Source organism: Eptesicus fuscus, chromosome 6 (genome assembly GCF_027574615.1).
Source record: "Eptesicus fuscus isolate TK198812 chromosome 6, DD_ASM_mEF_20220401, whole genome shotgun sequence".
Taxonomy (NCBI): domain Eukaryota; kingdom Metazoa; phylum Chordata; class Mammalia; order Chiroptera; family Vespertilionidae; genus Eptesicus; species Eptesicus fuscus.
The window spans coordinates 24766624-24790821 of NC_072478.1; the positions used below are offsets into that span (position 1 = coordinate 24766624).

The 24198-nt window shown below is 39.4% G+C and overlaps 1 protein-coding gene across 1 annotated transcript; it reads right to left on the reverse strand.

Annotated features, from left to right (window-relative positions):
• Window positions 1-6590: 6590 nt before the first annotated feature.
• On the reverse strand, window positions 6591-7547 carry LOC103304449 (olfactory receptor 7D4-like). The gene has a single exon (XM_008161340.3). The coding sequence runs from the start codon at window positions 7527-7529 to the stop codon at window positions 6591-6593; it is 939 nt and encodes a 312-aa protein (XP_008159562.2). The 5' UTR covers window positions 7530-7547.
• Between the last annotated feature and the right edge of the window lie 16651 nt (window positions 7548-24198).

Consider the following 24198-nt stretch of genomic DNA (forward strand, 5'->3'; position numbering starts at 1 on the left):
TGGAAAGATAAAACACATATATGTGTATATATTTATATATATGCTTTAAAAATTATATACCTAAATTATCTTAAAGAATATCAATTTTATTTAAACTGGATTATATAATTAATCCTCTTTTTAAAATTAGGCCAATAACTAATATGCTTTGAATACCTAATTATTAGAGAAAACATAACATTTTATTTTCTCAAAAAACATATTTTTATATTTTAGGTTTTTAATTACCATATTTATATAATTTTTCTTAATTTAATATGTACTTTAAATTTTTAGAGCTTGTAAGTTAAATATATTTTTAGTAGTTCTTAGATTGATAACACTTTATATTTCTAAGAAAAATACAAGACATAATCAATTAATAGCTTTAATTCTGTCCTCTAGATTTTTCTCATGAGGCAAATTTAAACTTTACTTTTTATTTGCCAGTAGCTCTGCTGGGGGAAGGGCATCTACCCCTTCCTCTATTAACAAAGGGCTTAGCCAGTTATCTGGGCTACTTAGATCTTTATAATTAATATATTATTTATCTATATTTTAACAATTTCTTTGAGATTCTAGAGTTAATTATAATTATTTTAAAGTATTTACTTTGGATAAATTCTATAACAGAGACAAATTTATTTATATTCTTGAAGGCTTTAAAAGTTAACTTTTTAACACCCTTAATTAGTATTTTAAAAACAACTCTTTATTATGGAAATGCAAATCTTGTTGTTGGAATTAGCTTGAATTTCTTTTAAGAAGACTTTTTCACCGTTTTTCTTAGGAAAAAGAACTAGTTCTGGGTTTTTTATTTCTGTAGTCCTTGTAAAGAGTTAAGTCTAGTTTAAGACCTATCTAATATCTGAAATCGGATTGTGTGCGCATTTTGCCTTATACTAGCTTTCTCTTTACACGTGCACAGATACCCACGACGTATTTCTAAATTTTTAAAACTTTTTCATGGCAAGAAAGGAAACTTTAAATTAGCATACTGGGAGAGTGAGCTTCTATATTGGATTGCCACGTGTCTCTCCCTTCCCCCATATCCTGCTTACTTCAGGGGAAGTTTCAGCAACAGATCTGGCTGAATTTCTTTTTTTGCTTAAAAGATAGATTTTAAATTTTTTCTTTCTTTTATGCTTTCTGAAGTAATAACTTATATCCAATTTGGCCAAGATTTGCATTTCCCTGCTAGTTCTCTTATGATTTTTAAACAAGGCATTAAGTAATCTTATTGCAAGTAATCTTATTGTGGGAGAGCAGATAGCCCTGCCCTCTTCTGCCACTCCTGAATCTCTCTGCACTAGAGGTGGCTTCAGCAGTGGAGTTTCTCTTATTACAGATTTTAAATTCCATAGAGACACTAAGATTCTCATTTGAACAAGTAACAACATTATTCTGTGATCACATAGACTTCAACATTTGCCTCTAAAGGGCATTTTCTCTAAACTCTACTTGTCCCATGTTTTACTTCCAACTATCAAAAAGTTGCTCCTCCCTTACCTTAATGAGTGCACTCTTTATCCGGAGGAGATCCTCACCTTCTGTGTCCCAAGTACTCAGTCCCTGTTTGGGTGCCAGTTGTTAGCTCCAGCCTGATGGGTTGAACTGGGTTGAGGTAGGGAGGTGGGATTTGAGAAAAGAAAGAATAAGAGGAACAAAAGCAAGAGAAACAACAGTGGGATCAGGAGGTCCAAGAACTCTTGAGAAGTTCTGGCAATCTTTATTAGCAGTACAATGCTTTTTATACATAAGACACTAAGCAGGGAATCAATCAAAAGGAAAACATTCTTTGTTCCTCTAAAATCACTAATGGAGGGATAAGTTGAAGGACAGGTTCTTGTTACAATAAATCTCACTAATTGGATACATATTTCTTGGTAAGCCATGAAAGTGGCTCTTATCCTACTGATAGCAGTCATATAAACAAACCCTGGGAAAGCTTCGTAGGTAGGGGCTGCTCTCATTATACTGATTAGTTGCCATCCAAACAGGTCTGGGAAATTTGTGTGGGTAGGGTGGCAGCCTTGCTAGCCCCTACAGGTGCAAGGACCGTGTCATCTTACATCCCGCTCCCCACACAGTGTGACAAATTACTCAGAGTATTGCCACCAGGTAGCATTCCTGAGCTTCTGTGTCTAGAGTTTTTATTGAAGCTTTGTTACATAGATGTGATAAATTGAATTATTGCCCATTTGGTTGAACACAATTTCCAGCTTTCCTCCCCACAGGTTGGCTGACATCATTTGGCCTAAATCCTCACCCCTTGATTTACCTGGTTAGTCTTTTTGGCATGACCAATCCTCATCTTGAATCACCTCATTAGCATAAAATATAAGGTAAGTTTGATTGGGCCCACCACAAATAACCAATCAATCCTATCACTAGAGAAATTTAATGGTTACCCCCAGGCCTGGGATTAAGTTCATATCTCTGTTTAAGTGAGGCCAAATTCATGACTACACATCTGCTCTACCACAGGTGTTGATTCCAGGAGCACTGCCTGCTGAACATCCTGCATGCTAATTGCTGTCTCAGAGTCTGCTTGGCAAGGAAGTCAACTTGGGATATCTTCTTACTAATAAAATTATTTTGGGGAGATTTTAAAGACAATTCCAAGGTAGTTCTTTAAATAGTCAGCAATGTTTTACAAATTACAAACCCAGTGTTGGATTCAGTGATGGGAAAATTCAAGAAGAGGAGATGAAGTATTGAAATTTGGGGCAGTGGGGAGTTCCCCATAGAAAATCTTAATGGATATAGAAATCCAAACTAAAAAATGTTTGATAGAAAGGGGAAGCCGAGTTTGAAATAATAAGGTAATATAATATCTGATTAAGAACCACACTTTAAAAATATTTATTTTAAAATCTGAAACCCTAGGGCAGTGATGGGCAACCTTTTGAGCTTGGTGTGTCAAACTTCGCCAAAAAACTGAACATAACTCGGGTAGTGTGTCACTTTGAGGAAAAAACATTATTTCGCAAATGTTTCTTCCTCAGGAGCAGCAAATGTTTCATCCTTGGCATGCGGCCGCCTTAGCGGCCGTGTGTCATCAGAAATGGCTACGCGTGTCAGTGCTGACACACGTGTCATAAGTTCGCTTTCACTGCCCTAGGGTATAAATAAAATATGAGTTAAATATGGTCATTTTTAGGTCTCTATTATCATCTTCAAATTTCTAGAGGCCCTGTGGTCCAGTCATAAGCACCCACCTGCCCCTGATTTTTATTACAAGTTTGACCAGGTTCCCTTGATTCCTCTGTTGTTTAGATTTGGGTTAATGACAGTGTCTAACACTAAGGATATTCCTGTTCTCCCGGCAAGAGGAGGTTCCTGTAAAACAGGAAACTTCCAAAGCTTATCCATTAGAATAAAGACACACACACACACACACACACACACACACACACACACACACACACACACACACACAAGATACACAGACAGGTGATGTCTACTAGTGGAAGGAGCTTTAACTGCATGCTGGCAGACATCCTACTTAACTCTCTTCTTGTTTCCACTGTCAACATTCACTAGAATACACCTGCACACATGTTTTCAGGTAAGAAATCTCCACTCTTCAGGTCACTTCTGTTACCCCCCTGAGTCAGTTATTTTAGTTTTTCTTTTCCTTTCCCCCTACACCAAAGTAATTAAATGATTTGAGCATTAGTTATATGATTTATTGCCCCATTCTTCAAAAACGGTTCATATAAACATTTGCTCTTTATTTGACAGCCAGATTGATTTTTTAGGTGTAACCAGAACTTGTGACTTCTCTGCTTAGAACCTTCCAACCATTTTCTGTTAGTCCTAGAATGAAATTTGAACTCCTTTCCAAGGTCGCTAAATCCTTCATAATCTAGTCTCTTCTATCCCTTTCCAACTCCCTCACTGGTCCCTGGATCAGCAATGTAAGCATCACTTGGGAGCTTACAAATGCAACTTTTCTGGCCCTACTTTACCTCCTGAATCCAGATCCTCTGCAACAGACCCATTATGGGGGATTCCATTGCATGCTAAGTTTGTCTAGACATATTGGCTTTCTTGTAGCTCTTCAAGTAGACCTCTTTGCAACCTGAGGACCATTAAAATTAATTATCTATGTCTGGAATGTTCCTCCCCTTTCTTACTCAGCTGTCCACTTAAATATCAGCACTTAAGGATACTTGCCCATCCACATAAATTCTCCTGATATTCTCTCTAGCAAGTTAGTCTCTATTTCTCTTTTATTATCATTGCCTTCTGAGTGATCTAACAGATTTTGAGTGTTGTGAAAGACTGTCTTTGTACCAGGCTGTCTCAACTATTTTGTTACAAGTTAAATTAATGAAATTCTCAAGAAAGTGAGCGTTACTCCTCTTCCAGTGCAAAGATTTTTGTGAATTGTGATATTATTGGCACAAACAAGCAAGACATTGCTCCCATTTACTGCCAAAAAATCTTTGGTAGAAATTGTAATAAAGACATTTCTAGAAAAAACATTGATTATGGCAAAGAAAACTTGCATGAGACATAGTCAAGCACGTAAGTAAGACTATTTAGGATTACTGAAATAGGGGTCAAAACTATTGTAATAAGGAAGAGAAATTGAACTCAACTCCACTGAAAGATTAGGCAGGAGAATTTTTAAAATTGAAATACCCAGAATAAGCAAATGCATAGAAACAGATTAATGCATAGGTTAATGGCCTGTCAGGGTATGGGGCTGTGGGGTAACAGGGAGTGACTTTTAAAAATTTTTTAATTACAGTTGGCATTCAATATTATTTTTATACTAGGAGCCCAGTGCACAAATTCGTGAACCTTGAAAGAAACTGTGGGCCGTGAGGCTGCAGTGGGCATAGGGGCAGGTCTCAGCCCATCCTCCGCGCCCCCCTCTGGCCCCTCCTGCAATGGCCCCTGGTCCCCTGTCTGTCCGCAGTCCGGCTGTGCTGCTGCTGATCTCACACACTGACCGCGTCGGCCTTGCTCGCACCCACTGATGGTGTGGAAGGATTGGGCCCAGCGCCCTCAGTGGGTGCGAGGGGGGCCGTCGCTGTCAGTGGGTGCAAGTGGGGCTGGCACCGTCAGTGGGTGCGAGCAGCAGCTGCTGCCCCCAATCATCTCCCAGGAGCAGTGAGAGGTGGAAAAATTTTCAGGGGTAATCGGGGTCAGCAGCCACCACTGGCACACGCTAATGGCACCCAGTGATTGGGACCCCTGCCAGGTGCCAGCAGTGGGTGCGAGCAGTGGCTCCAGTGCCAGCAGCAGGTGCGAGCAGGGCTGGCGCTGGCAGCGGGTTGATCACCCGGCAGAAACTGTGGTGAATGGGAGCAAAGAATTTTCAGTAACCACCAGAGGCTCGCCCTGATGACAGTGATCAGCGCCCGCCTTGGTCTGGTGTCCCCGCTCACCAGCTCCACCATCCCGCCATGGCCAATGCCCACCATGTTTGAAGCTCTGCCGCCTGCTGCTGACACCCGCCACATTTTGCCTAAAAATATTACTGCTAATACCATCTTTCTGAGGTACCAAAATGCCTTTAATTACAATAAGAACTCAATAAACTATAGATATTATTGTCATTACTTATCTATATCTTTTATCTCAATTATGTTATTTTCGTTAATTCTCACCAAGAATATTTGCCCTGCCCACTGCCCCCTCCTTGATTTTTAGACAGAATGGAAGAAAGAGGAGAGAGAGAGAGAGAGAGAGAGAGAGAGAGAGAGAGAGAGAAAGAGAGAGAGAGAGAGAGAAACATCAATGTCGGAGACATACATTGATTTATTGGTTCTCACATGCACCCCTGCAACTGAGGTACATACCCTTGACCCTTCAGTCCATAAGACACCAGTCTAACCAGTGAGACAAACCAGCCAGAGATAAATTATTTTTTACATATAACTCTTCCAAAGTACAGAATAGAACTATAATTTATGAAGTAGGATCTTGAGTCAAACTTCCTGGAATAGAATTTGGTCTATCATGTTACATCTCCATGACCTTGACAAAGTTATTTTAGCTGCTGATACCTCACCTATACAATGAGAGTGGTAAATATTTTTTACATTGTAGGACAGATGAATGATTACATGAGACGATGCATATAATTTTTCTAGTGTAATTTTTGTGACATACAAGTGTGTACTTGATAAAAGTGAATTTCTGTTCTTAACATCACCATAAATCTGTCTTGCATGGTCACCATTTATAGTATTTCTAAAAATAAAAAATACTAAGCTGGGGGGAAAAGGCATACAATCCAGTTAAGGTGAAGATCAGCAACATAAGAGGACAACATTTTGGGAAACTAAGTTAACACTTGATATAAGTGCTTCAAATTTAAAGTAAACAAATCTTCAGAACAGCTGGAGGAATGCTGACCACACATGGACTATTGTGGACAGCACATAGGGAAGAAAAGTGAAAAAGGAATTTCTGAGGGAGTTGATGAGAAGAAACTAATTCAAAAACAAACAAAAGTGAAATCACACATGCTTTGGAAATAGAGGAAATAAACCATATCTTTTAGGAGAATATAAGAACCAGATATTAAATTTGAAAAACATTTACCTTTGGGCACACAATGTACACTTAGTTCTGAGGCCAGTGATCCATCACAGACAAGATGCTACTAGGTTGATGAGCCTTCTCAGGGCCTCCTTCACATCCTTATTCCTCAGGCTGTAGATGAAGGGGTTCAGCATGGGGGTGACCACAGTGTACATGACTGAGGCAACTGAGTTGTGCAGGGAAGAATGGGTCAGAGCGGAACTGAGGTAGACCCCCAGGCTCGTCCCATAGAACAAGGAGACCACAGAGAGGTGAGACCCACAAGTGGAAAACGCTTTAGATTTCCCTCCTGCAGAGGACATTCTCATTAAAGCAGAGACAATCCTGGAGTAAGAAAACAGAATTCCTGTGAGAGGAATCACACCCAGTAGGGCAGCAGACACATATAAGACGATGTTATTGATGAGGGTGTCAGAGCAGGCCACCTTGAGAATCTGAGCCAGTTCACAGAAGAAATGTGGGATTTCAGTGCCGACACAGAAGGTCAGCTGCTTCATCAGTAGAATATGCAGCAGGGAGACCCAGAAAATGATGAGCCAGGACATCAGAACCAGAGTGCCACAGAAGCGTGGGTTCATGATAACCATGTAGTACAGGGGGTGGCAGATGGCCACATACCGGTCATAGGCCATCACAGTCAGGAGTAAGGTGTCCATTCCAGCAAAAATCATTAAAAAGTACACCTGAATGAGGCACCCAATGTAGGTAATGCTTTTGCTCTGTGCCTGGACATTCACCAGCATCTTTGGGACCGTGGTGGAGGTGAAACAGATGTCAACAAAGGACAGGTTGGAGAGAAAGAAATACATTGGGGTGTGGAGGTGGGAGTCAGAGATGATGGCCACAATGATGAGCAGGTTTCCAAGCACAGTGAACAGGTACATGGACAGGAACACTCCACAGAGGACGGGCTGCAGGTTAGGATCATCTGAGAGACCCAGGAGCAGGAATTGTGACACTTCTGTGTGGTTTTCAGCTTCCATGCAGTTGGTGTTTTTTTTGAAGAAGGAAGGAGGCAAAAGCAGCATTCAGGAAACAGTCAAATGTCATCTCAGCTGGTCATCACCTTTTAAAAATTAAATATATTTTTATTGATTTCAGAGAGGATGGGGGAGAGAGATAGAGACATTAATGATGAGAGAGAATCATAAATCAGCTGCCTTCTGTCCATCCCCCTCCCCCCCACCCCCACCCCGCACTGAGGGTAGAACAACTCTGACCGAGAATCAAACCACAATCTCCTGGTTCCTGGGTTGATGGTCAATCACTGATCCATGCCGCCTGGACTATGCAGCACCTTTTGATTTCAGCATTGCTTGAACATCTTATATGATCTAGTAATCATTCCAATGCCAGTGATTTACTCATTTAAGGGTAACCCAGTTTTATTTTAAATTGTGTAATCATTCAGACTTTTTAAAATTTAGCAGTAATGTTTCTATCTCTTGTTTATATTCTACTCACTGGTTCTAATTCTCTTATCCAAATTTTGGGATATAAATCAATTTCTTCTCTTATACCAGCCTTCCAAAATAACTAAAGACATTTAAGGTATTTTCTTTGATAACCTCCATACCTCTTTCATTTCATAATGGTCATTTAAACATGGGTTTTCACCTCAAACAATCTTATGTCTATGACCTGATGCTTTATATTGATGTCACAGTTAACTCTCCATGTGCCTTATTGTATGTTCGTCTAAAATATGACTACTGCTAATACCATCTTTCCGAAGTACCAAAATGCCTTTAGTTACAATAAGAACTCAATAAATTATAGATATTATTGTCATTATTTATCTATATCTTTTATCCTCAATTATTTTCGTTTTGTTAATCCTCACCAAGAATACACCCCCCCCATTGATTTTTAGAGAGAGTGGAAGGGAGAGGAGAGGAGAGAGGAGAGAGAGAGAGAGAGAGAGAGAGAGAGAGAGAGAGAGAGAGAGAAACATCAATATGGGAAAGATACATTGATTTATTGGTTTCCACATGCACCCCTGCAACCCTTCAGTCCATAGGCCACTGGTCTAACAAGTGAGCCAAACCATCCAGAGTTAAATTATTTTTAAGATATAACTCTTCCAAAGTACAGTATATGAAGTACAGTATTATGAAGTAGGATCTTGAGTCAAACATCCTGGAATAGAATTTGGTCTACCATGCTACATCTCTGTGACCTTGACAAAGTTATTTTAGCTGCTGATACCTCACCTATACAATGAGAGTAGTCAATATTTTTACATTGTAGGACAGATGAATGATTACATGAGACGATGCATATAATTTTTCTGGTGTAGTTTCTGTGACATAGAGTGTGCACTTGATAAAAGTGAATTTCTGTTCTTAACATCACCATAAATCTGTCTTGCATGGTCACCATTTTTCGTATTTCTAAAAATACTGAGCTGGGTCTGTCATCATTATAAACACATTAGGTCTGTTATCTTTTTTTTATCACTATGCATCACTTCTAAGTAATGAAGATCCTTTTGACTTCCTCTTTCAGAGACTGCCTGCCAAGTGGATTCTTCCCAGAAGAGGAAGATGCACATTGACTACATAGAGAATAGGGAAAAAGAGAAACACACTACCATCATAATAAAATAGAAAGCATGTGTGATGGTATGTGCCCATGTGTACATGCTATTAAGTGGAGATGTGTTGTATTAAATTCAGTGGAATTAATTGAAAAAATGATATAATTTATGTTAAAGTATTCATAGTGTCTATCTATGAAATCACCCTAAAAATTGAAAGGCAAATTTAAGATTTGAAAATGAAAAGGCAACCAGTTAAATTGGAGAAGATATTTGCAAACAATACCTCCAATAAAGGGGCTAATATCCAAAATATATAAAGAACTCATTCAACTCAACAACAAAAAACCAAGGAGTTCAATGTGAAAATGGGTAGAAGACCTGAACAGACAATTTTCCCAAAAAAGACATGCAGAGAGCCATCAGATATATGAAGAAAAGCTCAAGTTCACTAGCTACAGAGAAAATGCAAATAAAATCCACAAGGAGATATCCCCTCATATCTGTTAGCATTGCTATTATCAATAACAAATGATAATAAGATTTTGAGAGGATGTGGAGAAAAGGGGACACTTTTGGGAATGAAAATTGGTGCAGCCTCTATGTAAAACAGTATACAGGTTCATTAAAAAATGAAGAATAGATTACTTTATCACTCATCAATTCCTCTGCTGGGTATTCACCTGGAAAATTTGAAAACATTTATTCATAAAGATATATGTAAGTACCTTTATGTTTATTGCAGCATTATTCACTATAATCAAGTTATGGAAACAACCTAAGTTTCCTTCAAAGGATGACTGGATGGAGAAGATGTGGTATATGCATATTATTGAAAACTACTCAGCCATTAAAAAGACAAAATACTGCCATTTGTGACAACATGGATCGATCTTGAGAATATCATGCTAAATGAAATATGTCAGATAGTAAAAGACAGGAACCGTATGATTTCCCTCGTATGTTGAATAGAAACCAGAAATCAACAAGTGAACAAACAAAAAAAACTTGTAAATATAGATAATAGTATGGTGGTTATCAGTGAAGAAGGGTGTAGGGGGAGGATAAAAGAGTATAAGGGGTCAAATATATAGTGATGGAAGGAGACTAGACTTTTTGGTGGTGGTGAGCAAACAATAGATTATTCAGATGATGTATTATACATTTTTAAATCTAAACTTACAGAGTGTTATTAACTAATATTATCCCAATATATTTGATTTGAAAAAGAATGTACATAAATGGTTACATTCTCAATAAAATGCTTCACTATTTCTAGTGTCTAGAGGAGGCTAGTTAAATAACAAGAGAAAAAAATCACTGAGGACCCATTCAGTTTGTGAAAGTTGGCAGAAAAGACTTTTCTGATATATGAATATTTGAGCAGAGAGAGGAAGAATGGATAATTGTGAATTAGGAGAAATTGAAAAAGGGTAAGCACTTGGGACTGACAGAAGAGAATTTGCAGTTGTACTTGGGTTGGTGAGCTTGGTAGCAGAAGGGATTTGAGAAACCAGTGAGATAGAGAACAGGTCACTGGTGTCAGGTGGGATAGAGTGTGTGAGTCCTCCTGTCTGAGCATCCTGTACTCTTTCTTAAAGTGCCTCTCATGTTGGTAAGTTTAAGTTTATTTGTTGGTTAGAAGTTGTAACTATTTTTGCTCATCATTGTCATGTCAGGAACCTATCAGGTGCCTGGCACAGGTGCTTAACATATAAAAATGTTAGATGTGTAATAAAGTTTGAGACCAAAGTGTCAGCCATAACACAAAAGAGAAATCTTCCAGCTCATCATATTATTATTTTCCTCTTGCTAAATGAGGAATCCAGTGGCAATTTCTTAACAACAGCTGTTTTAAAACTGCAGACAACAGAATATTCTAAATTAACTCACTGGAATAGTGGTGTTCAATTCATAAACACAACAACACACTCAATTCTATCTTCAAGTACTCGATATTCTGCTGAACATCCAAAGAGATGGGTAAAATGAGGAAAGAAAATTTGCCTGAGTACTGAAAATTAGAAATGACTGTATTATTTGCAAGTACAATTATGGACACTGAGGTGAAACAAAAATAACATCAATATAGAACTATTAAGTGATACCAGTTGAGTCAGATCTGCTGCAAAATAGGAAGGGAGTACAATAATGAAACCCAATCACATTAGGAACAAAATAGACAATACCTCATGCGTTGTAGATCTCCAGTGAGTGGTTAACGAATAAGTTGTTGAACACGGAAATTAGAAGATCTTACAGCTTGTGAAAAAAGATCGAGATAACCTGGGAAACAAAGTCTCACTCCAGAGATCTCTTGATCCCAAAAAGGGAAAGAAGGAAACAGACCAAAAGCTGGAAAAGATAGGTTTCAGTGGAAACAAAAGTACCTTTAAAGTACAGGGACTTCATTGTCATAAATTATATACTACCAGGCTGTCCCCGTCTAATTATTCCAGAGGTAAAGCCCGGTACCCACTTTGTCTCATTTCCTTCTCATGCCACCATCCCTCACTGGAAACTAGACCTTCTCTGAAGATTTTCACTGAAGCCTTCTGCTCTCCAAGGTTTATCCCTGGCAAGCCCAATTGAGTTTTTATTTGGCTCAGTTTAGAGAATTAAGGAAATGGAGAAAAGGAACACATTTAAAGTTTCCTGCATCTCAAGTGCTGAATTCTCAGAGCTCCTCATTAAGTAAATTGTTCCATTGTCTTTTCACTCTCCAAACAATTCAGATCCCATGAGGTGCAAAGCTAAAAGAATGGAATATTTCTCTAATGCTGTTCTATACAAACATCAGTGGGGGAGATAAATTTATTTCCTTCAAGGAGAAACACTTCTTTCTTTGATTTGACTTTAAACTGACAAGTTGTCTCCCAAGGAGTATTTAATTGTCTCAGAAACTCCCTTTCTGTGATTTTCTTCCCCTGAACAACTTTGTGGGTGTCATGGATCCCTTGGTGTTTACAGTGATGCAGAGGCAAAGAGGTCCTTTCTAAAGAAAAGCAAAGTTTGATTTTTGAGTCACCATTCTGGCAGGTGTAAGTGATCTTGGTCATCAGTGTCATTGTGTGACCATGGCAATGGGCATGCCCTGGCATTCTGCTGTTCTCAGTGAGTGGCACTGTGGGAGCAGCTCAGGAGCAACCACAGTGCAAATACAGTGGTGAACGCAAATGTCAAGAGATCTGAGTGGGGTCTCCTGGCTGAGGCAGCTTCCTTTAGCTGATGGGTATTTGCAAAGAGGCCTGAGTGCTGTCAGATGGCTGCCCTCCCTGCACCTACATCACAAGCCCTTAATCCTGAAGGAGGATGTGGGCAAAGAGCACAGCATTCTCTAGTCCATCTCTAGGGACATTTGAATCAATAGTTTTTCTTTTTAGCCTCACAAGGTTTAAAAAAATTCTTCAAGCCAGTCAGAAATAGATAAGTATCACATGATCACACTCATAGGTGGAAGCTAAGGAACAGAATAAACTGATGAACCAAGTAGATCCAGAGACATGGAAGACTGGAATAGATTGATGAATCATAGGGGGCTGGGTCAGGAAGACATTAACCAAAGAATTTATATGCATATTTGCATAACCCATGGACACAGACAATAGTGCAGTGAAGGCTTATGGTGGTGGGGGAACAGGCTGGAGGTGTGTCAATGGGCGGAAAAAAGGGACACCTATAATACTTTCAAAAGATAATATTAGTTTTAAAACAACAGCATTTGAAGAAAACAAAATATTTTTGCAAGAAAATTAGATTAGATTAAATTAGATTTCATATGTGTTTTTTCATACTGTATTTCTAGACATGAATTGTCAATGCAAGAACCACCAGCTACATGTAGCTATTGAGTACTTGAAATGTGACTAGCGCAAATTGCCATGTGCTGTATTATAAAATACACCTCAGATTTTGAACTTAATAAAAAATGTATGTGAATGCGACAGGATCTGCAGGGGAGTCCAAAGAACTGCACCTCCCCCCCCACCAAAAACCATGTATAACATCCATTAAGAAATTTTATATTGATTACATGTTAAAATGATAATATCTGGATATACTGATTGTATAAAATAAAATATATTATTAAAATTAAAAGAACATCTTTTAAAAATTTTCCATTGCAGTTAACATTCAATATTATTGTATACTAGTTTCAGCTGTCCAGCATAATGATTAGACATTTATTTTTTTTATTTATTTTTTATCTTTTATTTTATTTTTTAAAATATTTTTTATTGAGGTATTATATGTGTACATATCTTACCATTACCCCCCCACCCCACAACCACACATGCCCTTCCCCCCCAGAGTTTTGCATCCATTGTTTATACTTATATGCATGCATACAAGTCCTTCGTTTGATTTCATAACTCCCCCACCTCTCCCTAACTTTCCCCCTGTAATTTGAAAGTCTGTTTGATGCTTTACTGTCTCTGTATCTATCCTTTTGTTCATCACTTTATAATGTTCTTTACTATCCCTAAATGAGTGAGATCATGTGGTATTTTTCTTTCATTGACTGGCTTATTTCACTTAGCATAATGTTCTCCAATTCCATCCAGGTTGCTGCAAATGATGAGAGTTCCGTCTTTTTTATGGCAGCATAGTATTCCATTGTGTAGATGTACCACAGTTTTCCGATCCAGTCATCTGCTGATGGACACCTAGGCTGTTTCCAAATCTTAGCTATTCTAAATTGTGCTGCTATGAACATAGTGGTGCATATATCCTTTCTGATTGGTGTTTCTAGTTTCTTCGGATATATTCCCAGGAGTGGGATTACTGGGTCAAATGGGAGTTCCATTTTCAGTTTTTTGAGGAAACTCCATACTGTTCTCCACAGTGGCTGCACCAGTCTGCATTCCCACCAGCAGTGCACGAGAGTTCCTTTTTCTCCGCATCCTCGCCAACACTTGTCGTTTGTTGATTTGTTGATGATAGCCATTCTGACAGGTGTGAGATGGTACCTCATTGTTGTTTTGATTTGCATCTCTCGGATAATAAGTGACTTTGAACATGTTTTCATGTGTCTCTTGGCCTTCCTTCTGTCTTCTTTTGAAAATATTCTGTTTAGGTCTGTTGCCCATTTTTTTATTGGATCATTTATCTTCCTCTTATTAAGTTGCATAAGCTGCCTGTAGATGTTGGAGATTAAACCTTTATCAGTGATAGCATTTGCAAATATGTTTTCCCATGCAGTGGGCTTTCTTGTTGTTTTGTTGATGGTTTCTTTCGCTGTACAAAAGCTTTTTATTTTGATGTAGTCCCATTGGTTAATTTTCTCTTTAGCTTCCATTGCCCTAGGGGCAGTGTCAGTGAAGAAGTTCTTTTGGCATATGTCTGAGATTTTGTTGCCTGTGGATTCCTCTAGTATTTTTATGGTTTCCCGTCTTATGTTTAAGTCCTGTATCCATTTTGAGTTTATTTTTGTGTATGGTGTAAGTTGGTGATCTAGTTTCATTTTTTTGCATGTATCTGTCCAGTTTTCCCAACACCATTTATTGAAGAGACTGTCTTGACTCCATTGTATGTTCATGCCTCCTTTGTCAAATATTAATTGAGCATAGTGGTTTGGGTCGATATCTGGGTTCTCTATTCTGTTCCATTGATCAATATGTCTGTTCTTGTGCCAGTACCAGGCTGTTTTGAGAACAGTGGCTTTGTAATACAGCTTGAAATCTGGTATTGAGATCCCACCTACTTTATTCTTCTTTCTCAGGATTGCTGTGGCTATTCGGGGTCTTTTTTTATTCCAGATGAATTTTTGGAGAGTTCTTTCTAGGTCTGTGAAATATGCTGTTGGTATTTTGATGGGAAGTACATTGAATCTGTAGATTGCTTTGGGTAGTATGGACATTTTGATGATGTTGATTCTACCAATCCATGAACATGGTATGTTCTTCCATCTGTTTACGTCTTCCTCTATCTCTTTTTTCAGTGTCCTGTAGTTTTCTGCGTATAGGTCTTTTACCTCCTTAGTTAAGTTTATTCCTAGGTATCTTAATTTTTTTGGTGCGATGGTAAATGGGATTGCTTTTTTAGTCTCTCTTTCTGTAAGTTCATTATTGGTGTATAGAAAAGCCATAGATTTCTTGGCGTTAATTTTGTATCCCGCTACATTGCCGAATTCATTTATTAAGTCTATTAGTTTTTTTATGGAATCTTTTGGGTTTTTTATGTACAATATCATGTCATCTGCAAGTAAGGACAGCTTCACTTCTTCTTTTCCAATTTGGATGCCTCTTATTTCTTCTTCTTGCCTAATTGCGATAGCTAATACTTCCAGTACTATGTCAAACAGGAGTGGTGAGAGTGGGCATCCCTGTCTTGTTCCTGTTCTTAGGGGAAATGCTTTTAGTTTTTGCCCATTGAGTATGATGTTTGCTGTGGGTTTATCATATATAGCTTTTATTATGTTGAGGTATGATCCTTCTATTCCCACCTTGTTGAGAGTTTTTATCAAGAAAGGGTGTTGGATTTTGTCAAATGCTTTTTCTGCATCTATTGATATGACTATGTGATTTTTATCTCTCAGTTTGTTTATGTGATGTATCAGGTTTATTGATTTGCGGATATTGTACCATCCTTGCATTCCTGGGATAAATCCTACTTGGTCATGGTGTATGATCTTTCTGATGTACTGCTGGAGCCGATTTGCTAGAATTTTGCTGAGGATTTTGGCATCTATGTTCATGAGGGATATTGGCCTGTAATTCTCTTTCATTGAGTTGTCTTTATCTGGTTTTGGTATTAGGGTGATGCTGGCTTCATAGAAGGAGCCTGGAAGTGTTCCTTCCTCTTGAATTTTTTGGAATAGTCTGAGGAGGATAGGTTTTAGTTCTTCCTTGAAAGTTTGGTAAAACTCTCCTGTGAAGCCATCTGGCCCCGGGCTTTTGTTTGCCGGAAGCTTTTTGATGACTGCTTCAATTTCTTCCATAGTTACTGGCATGTTGAGCTGTTTAGATTCTTCCTGATTGAGTTTTGGAAGGTTGTATTTTTCTAGGAATATGTCGATTTCCTCTAGGTTGTCCAGTTTGTTGGAATAGAGTTGTTCGTAGTATTTTGTAACAATCCTTTGTATTTCGTCGGGGTCTGTTGTTATTTCACCTCTTTAATTTCTGATTTTGTTTATTTGGGTCCTCTCTCTTTGCTTCTTGGTGAGCCTGGCTAGAGGTTCATCAATCTTGTTTATCCTTTCAAAGAACCAGCTCTTGGTTTTGTTGATCTTTTGTATTGTTTCTTTGGTCTCTATGTCGTTTATCTCCGCTCTGATCTTTATTATTTCTTTCCTTCTGCTTACACTGGGCTTATCTTGTTGCTCTCTCTCTAACTCTTTGAGTTGTTGGGTTAGGTAATTTATTACCATTGTTTCTTGTTTTTTGCAGTAGGCTTGTAGAGCTATGAACTTCCCTCTCAGGACTGCTTTCGCTGTGTCCCATAGATTTTGGATTGTTGTGTTTTCATTGTCATTTGTTGCCATGATGTTTTTTATTTCTTCCTTGATGTCTTTGGTAACCCAGTCATGGTTTAATAGCATGCTGTTTAGTCTCCAAGTGTTTGATTTCTTTGGGTTGTTTTTATTGTAGTTGATTTCCAGTTTTATGCCACTGTGGTCTGAGAAGATACTTGATATGATTTCTATCTTCTTGAATTTGGAGAGACTTTGCCTATGTCCTAACATATGGTCTATCTTTGAAAATGACCCATGTGCACTTGAGAAGAATGTATATTCTGTGGCTTTGGGGTGAAATGTTCCGATGAATTCCATCTGTTCTAGTGAGTCATTTAGGATTGATGTTTCTTTGCTGATTTTTTGTTTAGAGGATTTGTCCAATGGTGATAGTGGAGTATTGAAGTCTCCTACTATGATTGTATTGCTGTCAATCTCTCCTTTGATATCTTCCAGGAGTTTTTTAATGTATCTTGGTGCTCCTGTATTGGGTGCATATATGTTTACCAGAGTTATTTCTTCTTGTTGGATTTCTCCCTTTAGTATTATGAAGTGGCCTTCATTATCTCTTGTTATGTCCTTCACTTTGAGATCTAATTTGTCAGATATAAATATTGCTACCCCAGCTTTTTTTTCATTTCCATTCGCCTGGAAAACCTTTTTCCATCCCTTTACTTTCAGTCTGTATGCATCCTTTTTTTTGAGGTGGGTTTCCTGTAGACAGCAGGTATCTGGGTTTTGTTTTCTTATCCAGTCTGTTACCCTGTGTCTTTTGATTGGGGCATTCAATCCATTTACATTTAAAGTTATTATTGATAGGTACTTATTTGATGCCATTTTTATTCTATACCCCTGTGTTCCTTCTTTGCTTCCTATTTCTTTCTTTCTTTTTTTTTTTACAGCAGACCCTTTAGCATTTCTTTCATTGCTGGTTTGGTGGTGATAAACTCCCTTAGTCCTTTTTTGTCTGTGAAGCTCCTGATTTCACCTTCAATTTTGATTGATAGCCTTGCTGGGTACAGTATTCTTGGATTTAGACCCTTCCTTTGCATGACTTTGTATATTTCATTCCATTCCCTTCTGGCCTGATGAGTTTCTGTTGAGATATCAGTTGCTAGTCTGATGGGGGTTCCTTTGTATGTAACTGTCTATCTCTCTCTGGCCGCTTTTAAGATTCTTACTTTGTCGTTGGTGTTTGCCAACTTAATTATAATGTGCCTTGGCATCGGTCTTTTGGGGTTCATTTTGCTTGGAATTCTGTGAGCTTCTTGGATTTGTGTGGGTTTTTTCTTCCCTATATCAGGGAAGTTTTCTGTTATTATTTCTTCAAACAGGTTTTCTATTCCTTGCTCAGTTTCCTTTCCTTCTGGCACCCCTATTATCCTGATGTTGTTTTGTTTTGTGTTGTCCCAAAGTTCCCTTAGGCTCTCCTCAATCTTTCTAATTTTTGTTTCTAGAAGCTGTTGTAATTGGGTATTTTTTTCCATCTTATCTTCTAGCTCACTTATGCGGTCCTCTGCTTCGTCTAGTCTACTCTTGATGCTTTCTATTGAGTTCTTTACAGCAGCGATGTCATTTTTCATTTCTTCTTGGTTCTTCTTCATTTCTTCTTGGTTCTTACTCATATTGTCGAATTTGTCTTCCATCCTTTTCAGCCACTTTATGACCATTTCTCTGAATTCTTTCTCTGATAGGTTGTTTGCCTCTAAATCGTTTACTTCCTTTTCTGGTGATGCCTGCTTCTCTTTCCTGTGGGGCTATTTCTTTGTCTCCTCATGGTCTCTCTTCTCTGGATGTCTGGTTATATAGATTTCTCTCTCTTTCTGTGGTGCAGTGAAGAGTTCCTTTGAATCCGATTGTTGCGCTGATAGGGGACCGGTGGTCTGGTGATCGCAGCAGTTCAGTGTTTGCCTGATTAGACATTTATATAATTTATGAAGTGATTTGCCAGATTAGTTTAGTACCAACCTGGTACCAGGCATAATTATTACAATATTATTGACTGTAATCCACATGCTGTTCTTTACATTCCCATATTTTGTAACTACCAATTTGTACTTAACTCCATCACCTTCTTCACCCAGCCCCCAAAGCCCCCATCTCATGTTGCAATCATCAGTTTGTTCTCCATACCTATGAGTCTGTTTGTGCTTTGTTTCTTAATTTTGTTCTTTAGATTCCACATGTAAGTGAAATCATATGGTGTTTGTCTTTCTCTGACTGACTTATTTTAGTATAATACCCTCTAGGTGCATGCATGTTGTCAAATGGTAAGGTTTCATCCTTTTTATGGCTGAGTAATATTCCATTGTGTGTATATCTATCTATAATTTATCTATCTATCTATCTATCTATCTATCTATCTATCTATCTATCTATCATCTATCTATATCTATACCTGGATACTGTGTTGAAGACATGCAAATGCCAATTGGTATCCATTATTTATTGTTCTATAAATTCTTTTAGTAAATTTTGGAGTTCCAAGTGGATCAAATTGTATACCTCTGTTCAGTTGTTTTGTTTTCTCCCCCATAACCATGTTTTGTTTCTCTCTCTTTTCCCCTTCTCCTTCTCCTTCTCCTTCTCCTTCTCCTCCTCCTTCTCCTCCTCCTCCTCCTCCTCCCCCCTCCTCCTCTTCTCCTCCTCTTCCTTCTTCTTCTTCTTTCTCTCTCTTATATCACTGAATATACTTCAAGGAGGTCTTCTTTTTCCTGCTCATATTTGTAAATTTCTTCTTCCAGAGAGACTCAGTGCTAGGGTTCTTCTCCATTATAATGGTGGATTGTAGAGTTAAGTACTTTGTGCTTAAATTAGGTTTGAATTAATGTCTTTATTGTGCCACAGAGGTGCCATATGTGTTTCTCTTTAAAATTCTGAGGATTTATATCTTGTTTGAGACAAAGGCATGGGCAACAGTAGTAGCAGACACATTTAAAAGTCCTGTTGAGCTTTCTGTTTTTAGGAGTTCAGACCACAGCATGGCACATAATGTCTGCATTTCTCTCCTCTCCTTTTTCCTCCCATTCCGACCCTCCCCTTCTCTTCTTTTTCTTTTTCACTTTCCATTTTTCCTTTCCCTTGCCTTTCCTTTCCTCCCCTCCCCTCATCTCCTCTTCCCTTCCCTCCCCTTCCCTTCCCTCTCTCCAAATGACCCAATAGACCTATATTGTATATAGGTTATACCTTTTCTCTTGAGCATCCATAGAGATCAATGCCTGGTTGAAAACACAACCAATCAGGTTAAGAATCTTTCCCCTGAACCGAAAGTCATTCATATCTTCATTTTAAGATATACAGATAGATCTGGGCCAAGAAACAAGACCCAGAGCCACATTAACGAAAGATCCAATTCCATCCTCTTGTCTCTAATATCCAAGATCTATAAAGTTTCAACATAATGCAGCACTGTCTAAAATGCAAGCCTGCTAGCAGGCAGTAGCTCACTCAGTGAAGCCATTGCAAGACTTCCGATGGTGGTGGCCATTGTCTCCATACCTCACTCACAGCACCAAGTGTAGTGGGCATGTGGCAGAAATAGGATGAACTCCCACCCAAAATTTGGTTTGGTTTTAATCCTCATATGAAGATCTCCATGTCTGCAGTGAGCATAGCAGTCCTTCTAAACTGGTCTGAAATGCTTCACCCGGACCCAGGTGCGCGTGGCCTCACCTGGACCCAGGTGTGTGCAGCCTCACCCGGTCCCGGGATCCAACCTCACCCAGACCCAGGGGTGCGTGACCTCACCTGGACCCAGGGGCGCAGCCTCACCCAGACCCGGAACCCGGCCTCACCCGGATCCAGGGGCACACAGCCTCACCTGGACCCAGGATCCAGCTACACCCAGACCCAGGGGCACGTGGCCTCACCCGGAACCCAGGGCGCATGGCCTCTCCCTGACCCAGGGGTGTACGGCCTCACCCAGACCCAGGATCCAGCTTCGCCTGGACCCAGGGGCACGTGGCCTCGCCCAGACCCGGGATCCAGCTACACCCGGACCCGGGACCCAGCCTCACCCGGATCCAGGGGCACACAGCCTCACCCGAACCCGGGATCAGGTTCACCTGGACCCAGGGGTGCGTGGCCTCTCCCGGACCCAGGGGTGTGGCCTCACCCGGACCCGGGACCCAGCCTCACCTGGATCCAGGGGCACACAGCCTCACCTGGACCCGGGATCCAGTTACACCCGGACCTAGGGGCACGTGGCCTTACCCGGACCCAGGGGCGCATGACCTCACCCGAACCCAGGGGCACGGCCTCACCTGGACCTGGGACCCAGACTCACCTAGATCCAGGGGCGCACGGCCTCACCGAGACCCAGGATCCAGCTTCACCCGGACCCAGGGGTGTGTGGCCTCACCTGGACCCGGGACCCAGCTTCACCCGAACCCAGGGGCTCGCGGCCTTGCCTGGACCCGGGATCCAGCTTCACCTGAGATGTCAAGGAAAGTGGATTTTAGAAATTTTGGTTTAGAATGTGGGTTCAGAGTGAGAGTTCCTGCATATGCAAATCTCTCCTTGTTGCCAAAAATGGGAGGACCCAACTTTTATAAAATTGAGGTATGAATGATATATAACATTATGCTAGTTTCAGGTGTACAACACAATGAATAAATATTTGTATATATTGCAAAATGATCACTGCAGGAAGTCTAGTTAACATCTGTCACCATACATAGTTGTAAAATTTCTTTGTCATGAGAACTTTTAAGATCTATTTTCTTAGTAACTTTCAAATATGCAATTTAGTACTTTTTTTTAAAATATATTTTATTGATTTTTCACAGAGAGGAAGGGAGAGGGATAGAGAGTTAGAAACATCGATGAGAGAGAAACATCGATTAGCTGCCTCCTGCACACCCCCTACTGGGGATGTGCCCGCAACCAAGGTACATGCCCTTGACCAGAATCGAACCTGGGACCCTTGAGTCCGCAGGCCAACGCTCTATCCACTGAGCCAAACCGGCCAGGGCCAATTTAGTACTTTTAAAAGCAATATAGTACTTTTAAATTTTATCATTGAATTTTATTTGCAAAAATATTTTATAGCATGAACAGTATAGAAAAGCTCAATAATGTTATTCTAATTTACAGAGGACTGTTTGGAATTAAGATAGATTATGTATATTTTTCCTCTAAACATGCTTGTAATTTTGAATATTAAATCTGTAATTATATAATCTGTAATATGTATTATTATAAGGTACAAAGTATAGCAACAACTTGTGTACATAGATAAATATTAAATTCTTATTTACGTGATAATATGCTTCTTTTTCCTAGAACTTGCTCCATCATACCACTATTTCTCAACTCTTCCTAGCTAGTGCCTACATATTTTTTCATTTTTCAATTACCGTTTACATTCCATATTATTCTGTACTAGAGGCCTGGTGCACAGATTTGTGCACGGGTGGGGTCTCTCAGCCTAGACTGCGCCCTCTCACAATTTGAAACCCCTTGGGGGATGTCATATTGGAAGTTTTGGCCTGTGTCCATCGGGCTGAAACCAGCAGTCCAACATCCTGCAAGGGATATAGCAGTGCCAAACACACCTCAACATAAAAAAAAAGAAAAAGAAAATTTTCCATAGCTGGGTGGTTGAGTTGGTTGAGCATTGTCCCTTACACCAAAAGGTTGCAAGTTTGATTGCCAGCCAGGGTGCACAGCTAGGGTGTAGGTGCAATCCCTGGTCAGGGTTTATGCAGGAGTCAAACAATCAATGCATCTCATATCAATGTCTCTCTCACTCTTTCCTGTCCTCTCTCTAAAATCAATAAAAATACCCTTGGTGAGGATTTAAGAAAAAGGAAGGAAGAAAGAAGAAATAAAAAAAGAAAGAAAGAAAGAAAGAAAGAAAGAAATAAAAAAAGAAAGAAAGAAAGAAAGAAAGAAAGAGAGAAAGAAAGAAAGGAAGAAAGAAAGTTTTTCCTCTTATGACAGAATGGATGGACCTGGAGAGTATTTTTTTTTAAGTTTTTTTGTTTTTGTTTTGTTTTTATTATATATTTTTTAAGCTGGGAAGTATTATGCTATATTAAATTGGCCAGTCAGGAAAAGAAAACTACCATATTATTTTACTTATATATGGAATCTAATGAACAAAATAAAGCAATAAAATGGAAATAGACTCAGATGACAGACTGACAACTGTCAGAGGGCAAGGGTTTAGGGGGCTGGGTGAAAAAGTGAAGGGATTAAACATAAAAACCCCCTCATAGATGCAGACAACAGAATGGTGATTACCAGAAAGAAAAGGGTGTGGGGAGCAGTAGATGAGGGTAACGGGTTTCAGGATAAAAGGTAATGGAAGGAGACTTGACTTGGGGTTGGGAACACACAATACAATCTATATATAGAAAAGCCTAATATGCAAATTATCCCCTTGGGAGTACAACCAGGAGACTGGGAGTTTGATCGCTCGCTATGATGTGCGCTGACCACCATGGGGCAGTGTGGAAGGAACGAAAGCCCCAGCCAATAGCTGGCAGCCGGGGAAGCGAGGTCCTACCCAGCAGCCTGAAGGCCCTGATCAACCCTGATCACCAGCTTGGCCTAGGAACCCTACCCGTGCACTGATTTTGTGCACTGGGCCTCTAGTATACAGGTAATGTACTGTAGAATTGTACACTTAGCCCTAGCCGGTTTGGCTCCATGGATAGAATGTCAGCCTGCAGACTGAAGGGTCCAGGGTTGGATCCAGGTCAAGGTCATATGCCTGGGTTGTGGGCTTGATCCCCAGTAGGGGGTGTGCAGGAGGCAGCTGACCAATGATTCTCATCATTTATATTCTTCTCCCTCTACCTTCCTCTCTGAATCAATAAAAATATATTTCAAAAGAAGATTATGCACTGAAACCTATATGATTTAATTAATCAATGTCACCCCAATAAATTTAATTTAAAAAATAGAAAAAGAAATGATGAGATGACTATAGCCCTACATTCAGAACACAGACATCTGTGAAACCTCCCATAGGACCTAAGAAAATTGTCAATTTGGTATATCAAAATAGACGGTTATCTAATGAGACAATAGGCATAAATTCCACAGAAAAGGTAGAACTTTTATTGTCTTTCTAAATAACAAAAGAAAAACCACATCTCAACACATAAAGTCCAAAACCCCAAAGCTAGATTATAGAAAAAAAGAAAGTTTCTCTTTAGAGGAATAAATATTAAATGAGAAAATAGAAATGAGACCATATTCTTGGTATAGAAAACATAATTATCCCTCCATAGAATGGTCAATTCAATGAATGTGCAGACATACAAGACACACATTGCTACTTTTCAATGGAAAAAAATTGTTTAAATTTTTAAAATTCCTGCAACTTGGAAGTGAGAAGTACAGGGAACATTCTCCTGAGAAGAGGAAGGTCCCAAACCTTAAGAACTACATTGCCTTTTCCTCTTCTATTAGTAACAGCAAGTCCTCAGAGATTGGGATAACCCGGACCCATTTCACTAATTATGAGCTCTGTGCATTGAGCTCCCAGGGCCATGAAGCATTAGATAATCAGCTGTGCCTCCAGCTCTTCAGGTTCCCATCTCAGACCAGGGGGCTTCACATCTGAGTCTTCTCCTCTCGCATCCACTGCATCAGGAGCCCATGACTAACTCTGACGTCCTGCCAGTCTTTATGGAACCTGAACCTTCAT

Bases quoted from the DNA above. Each gene is read 5' to 3' on its own strand.
- LOC103304449 (XM_008161340.3), bottom strand. From the start codon at position 7,529: ATGGAAGCTGAAAACCACACAGAAGTGTCACAATTCCTGCTCCTGGGT.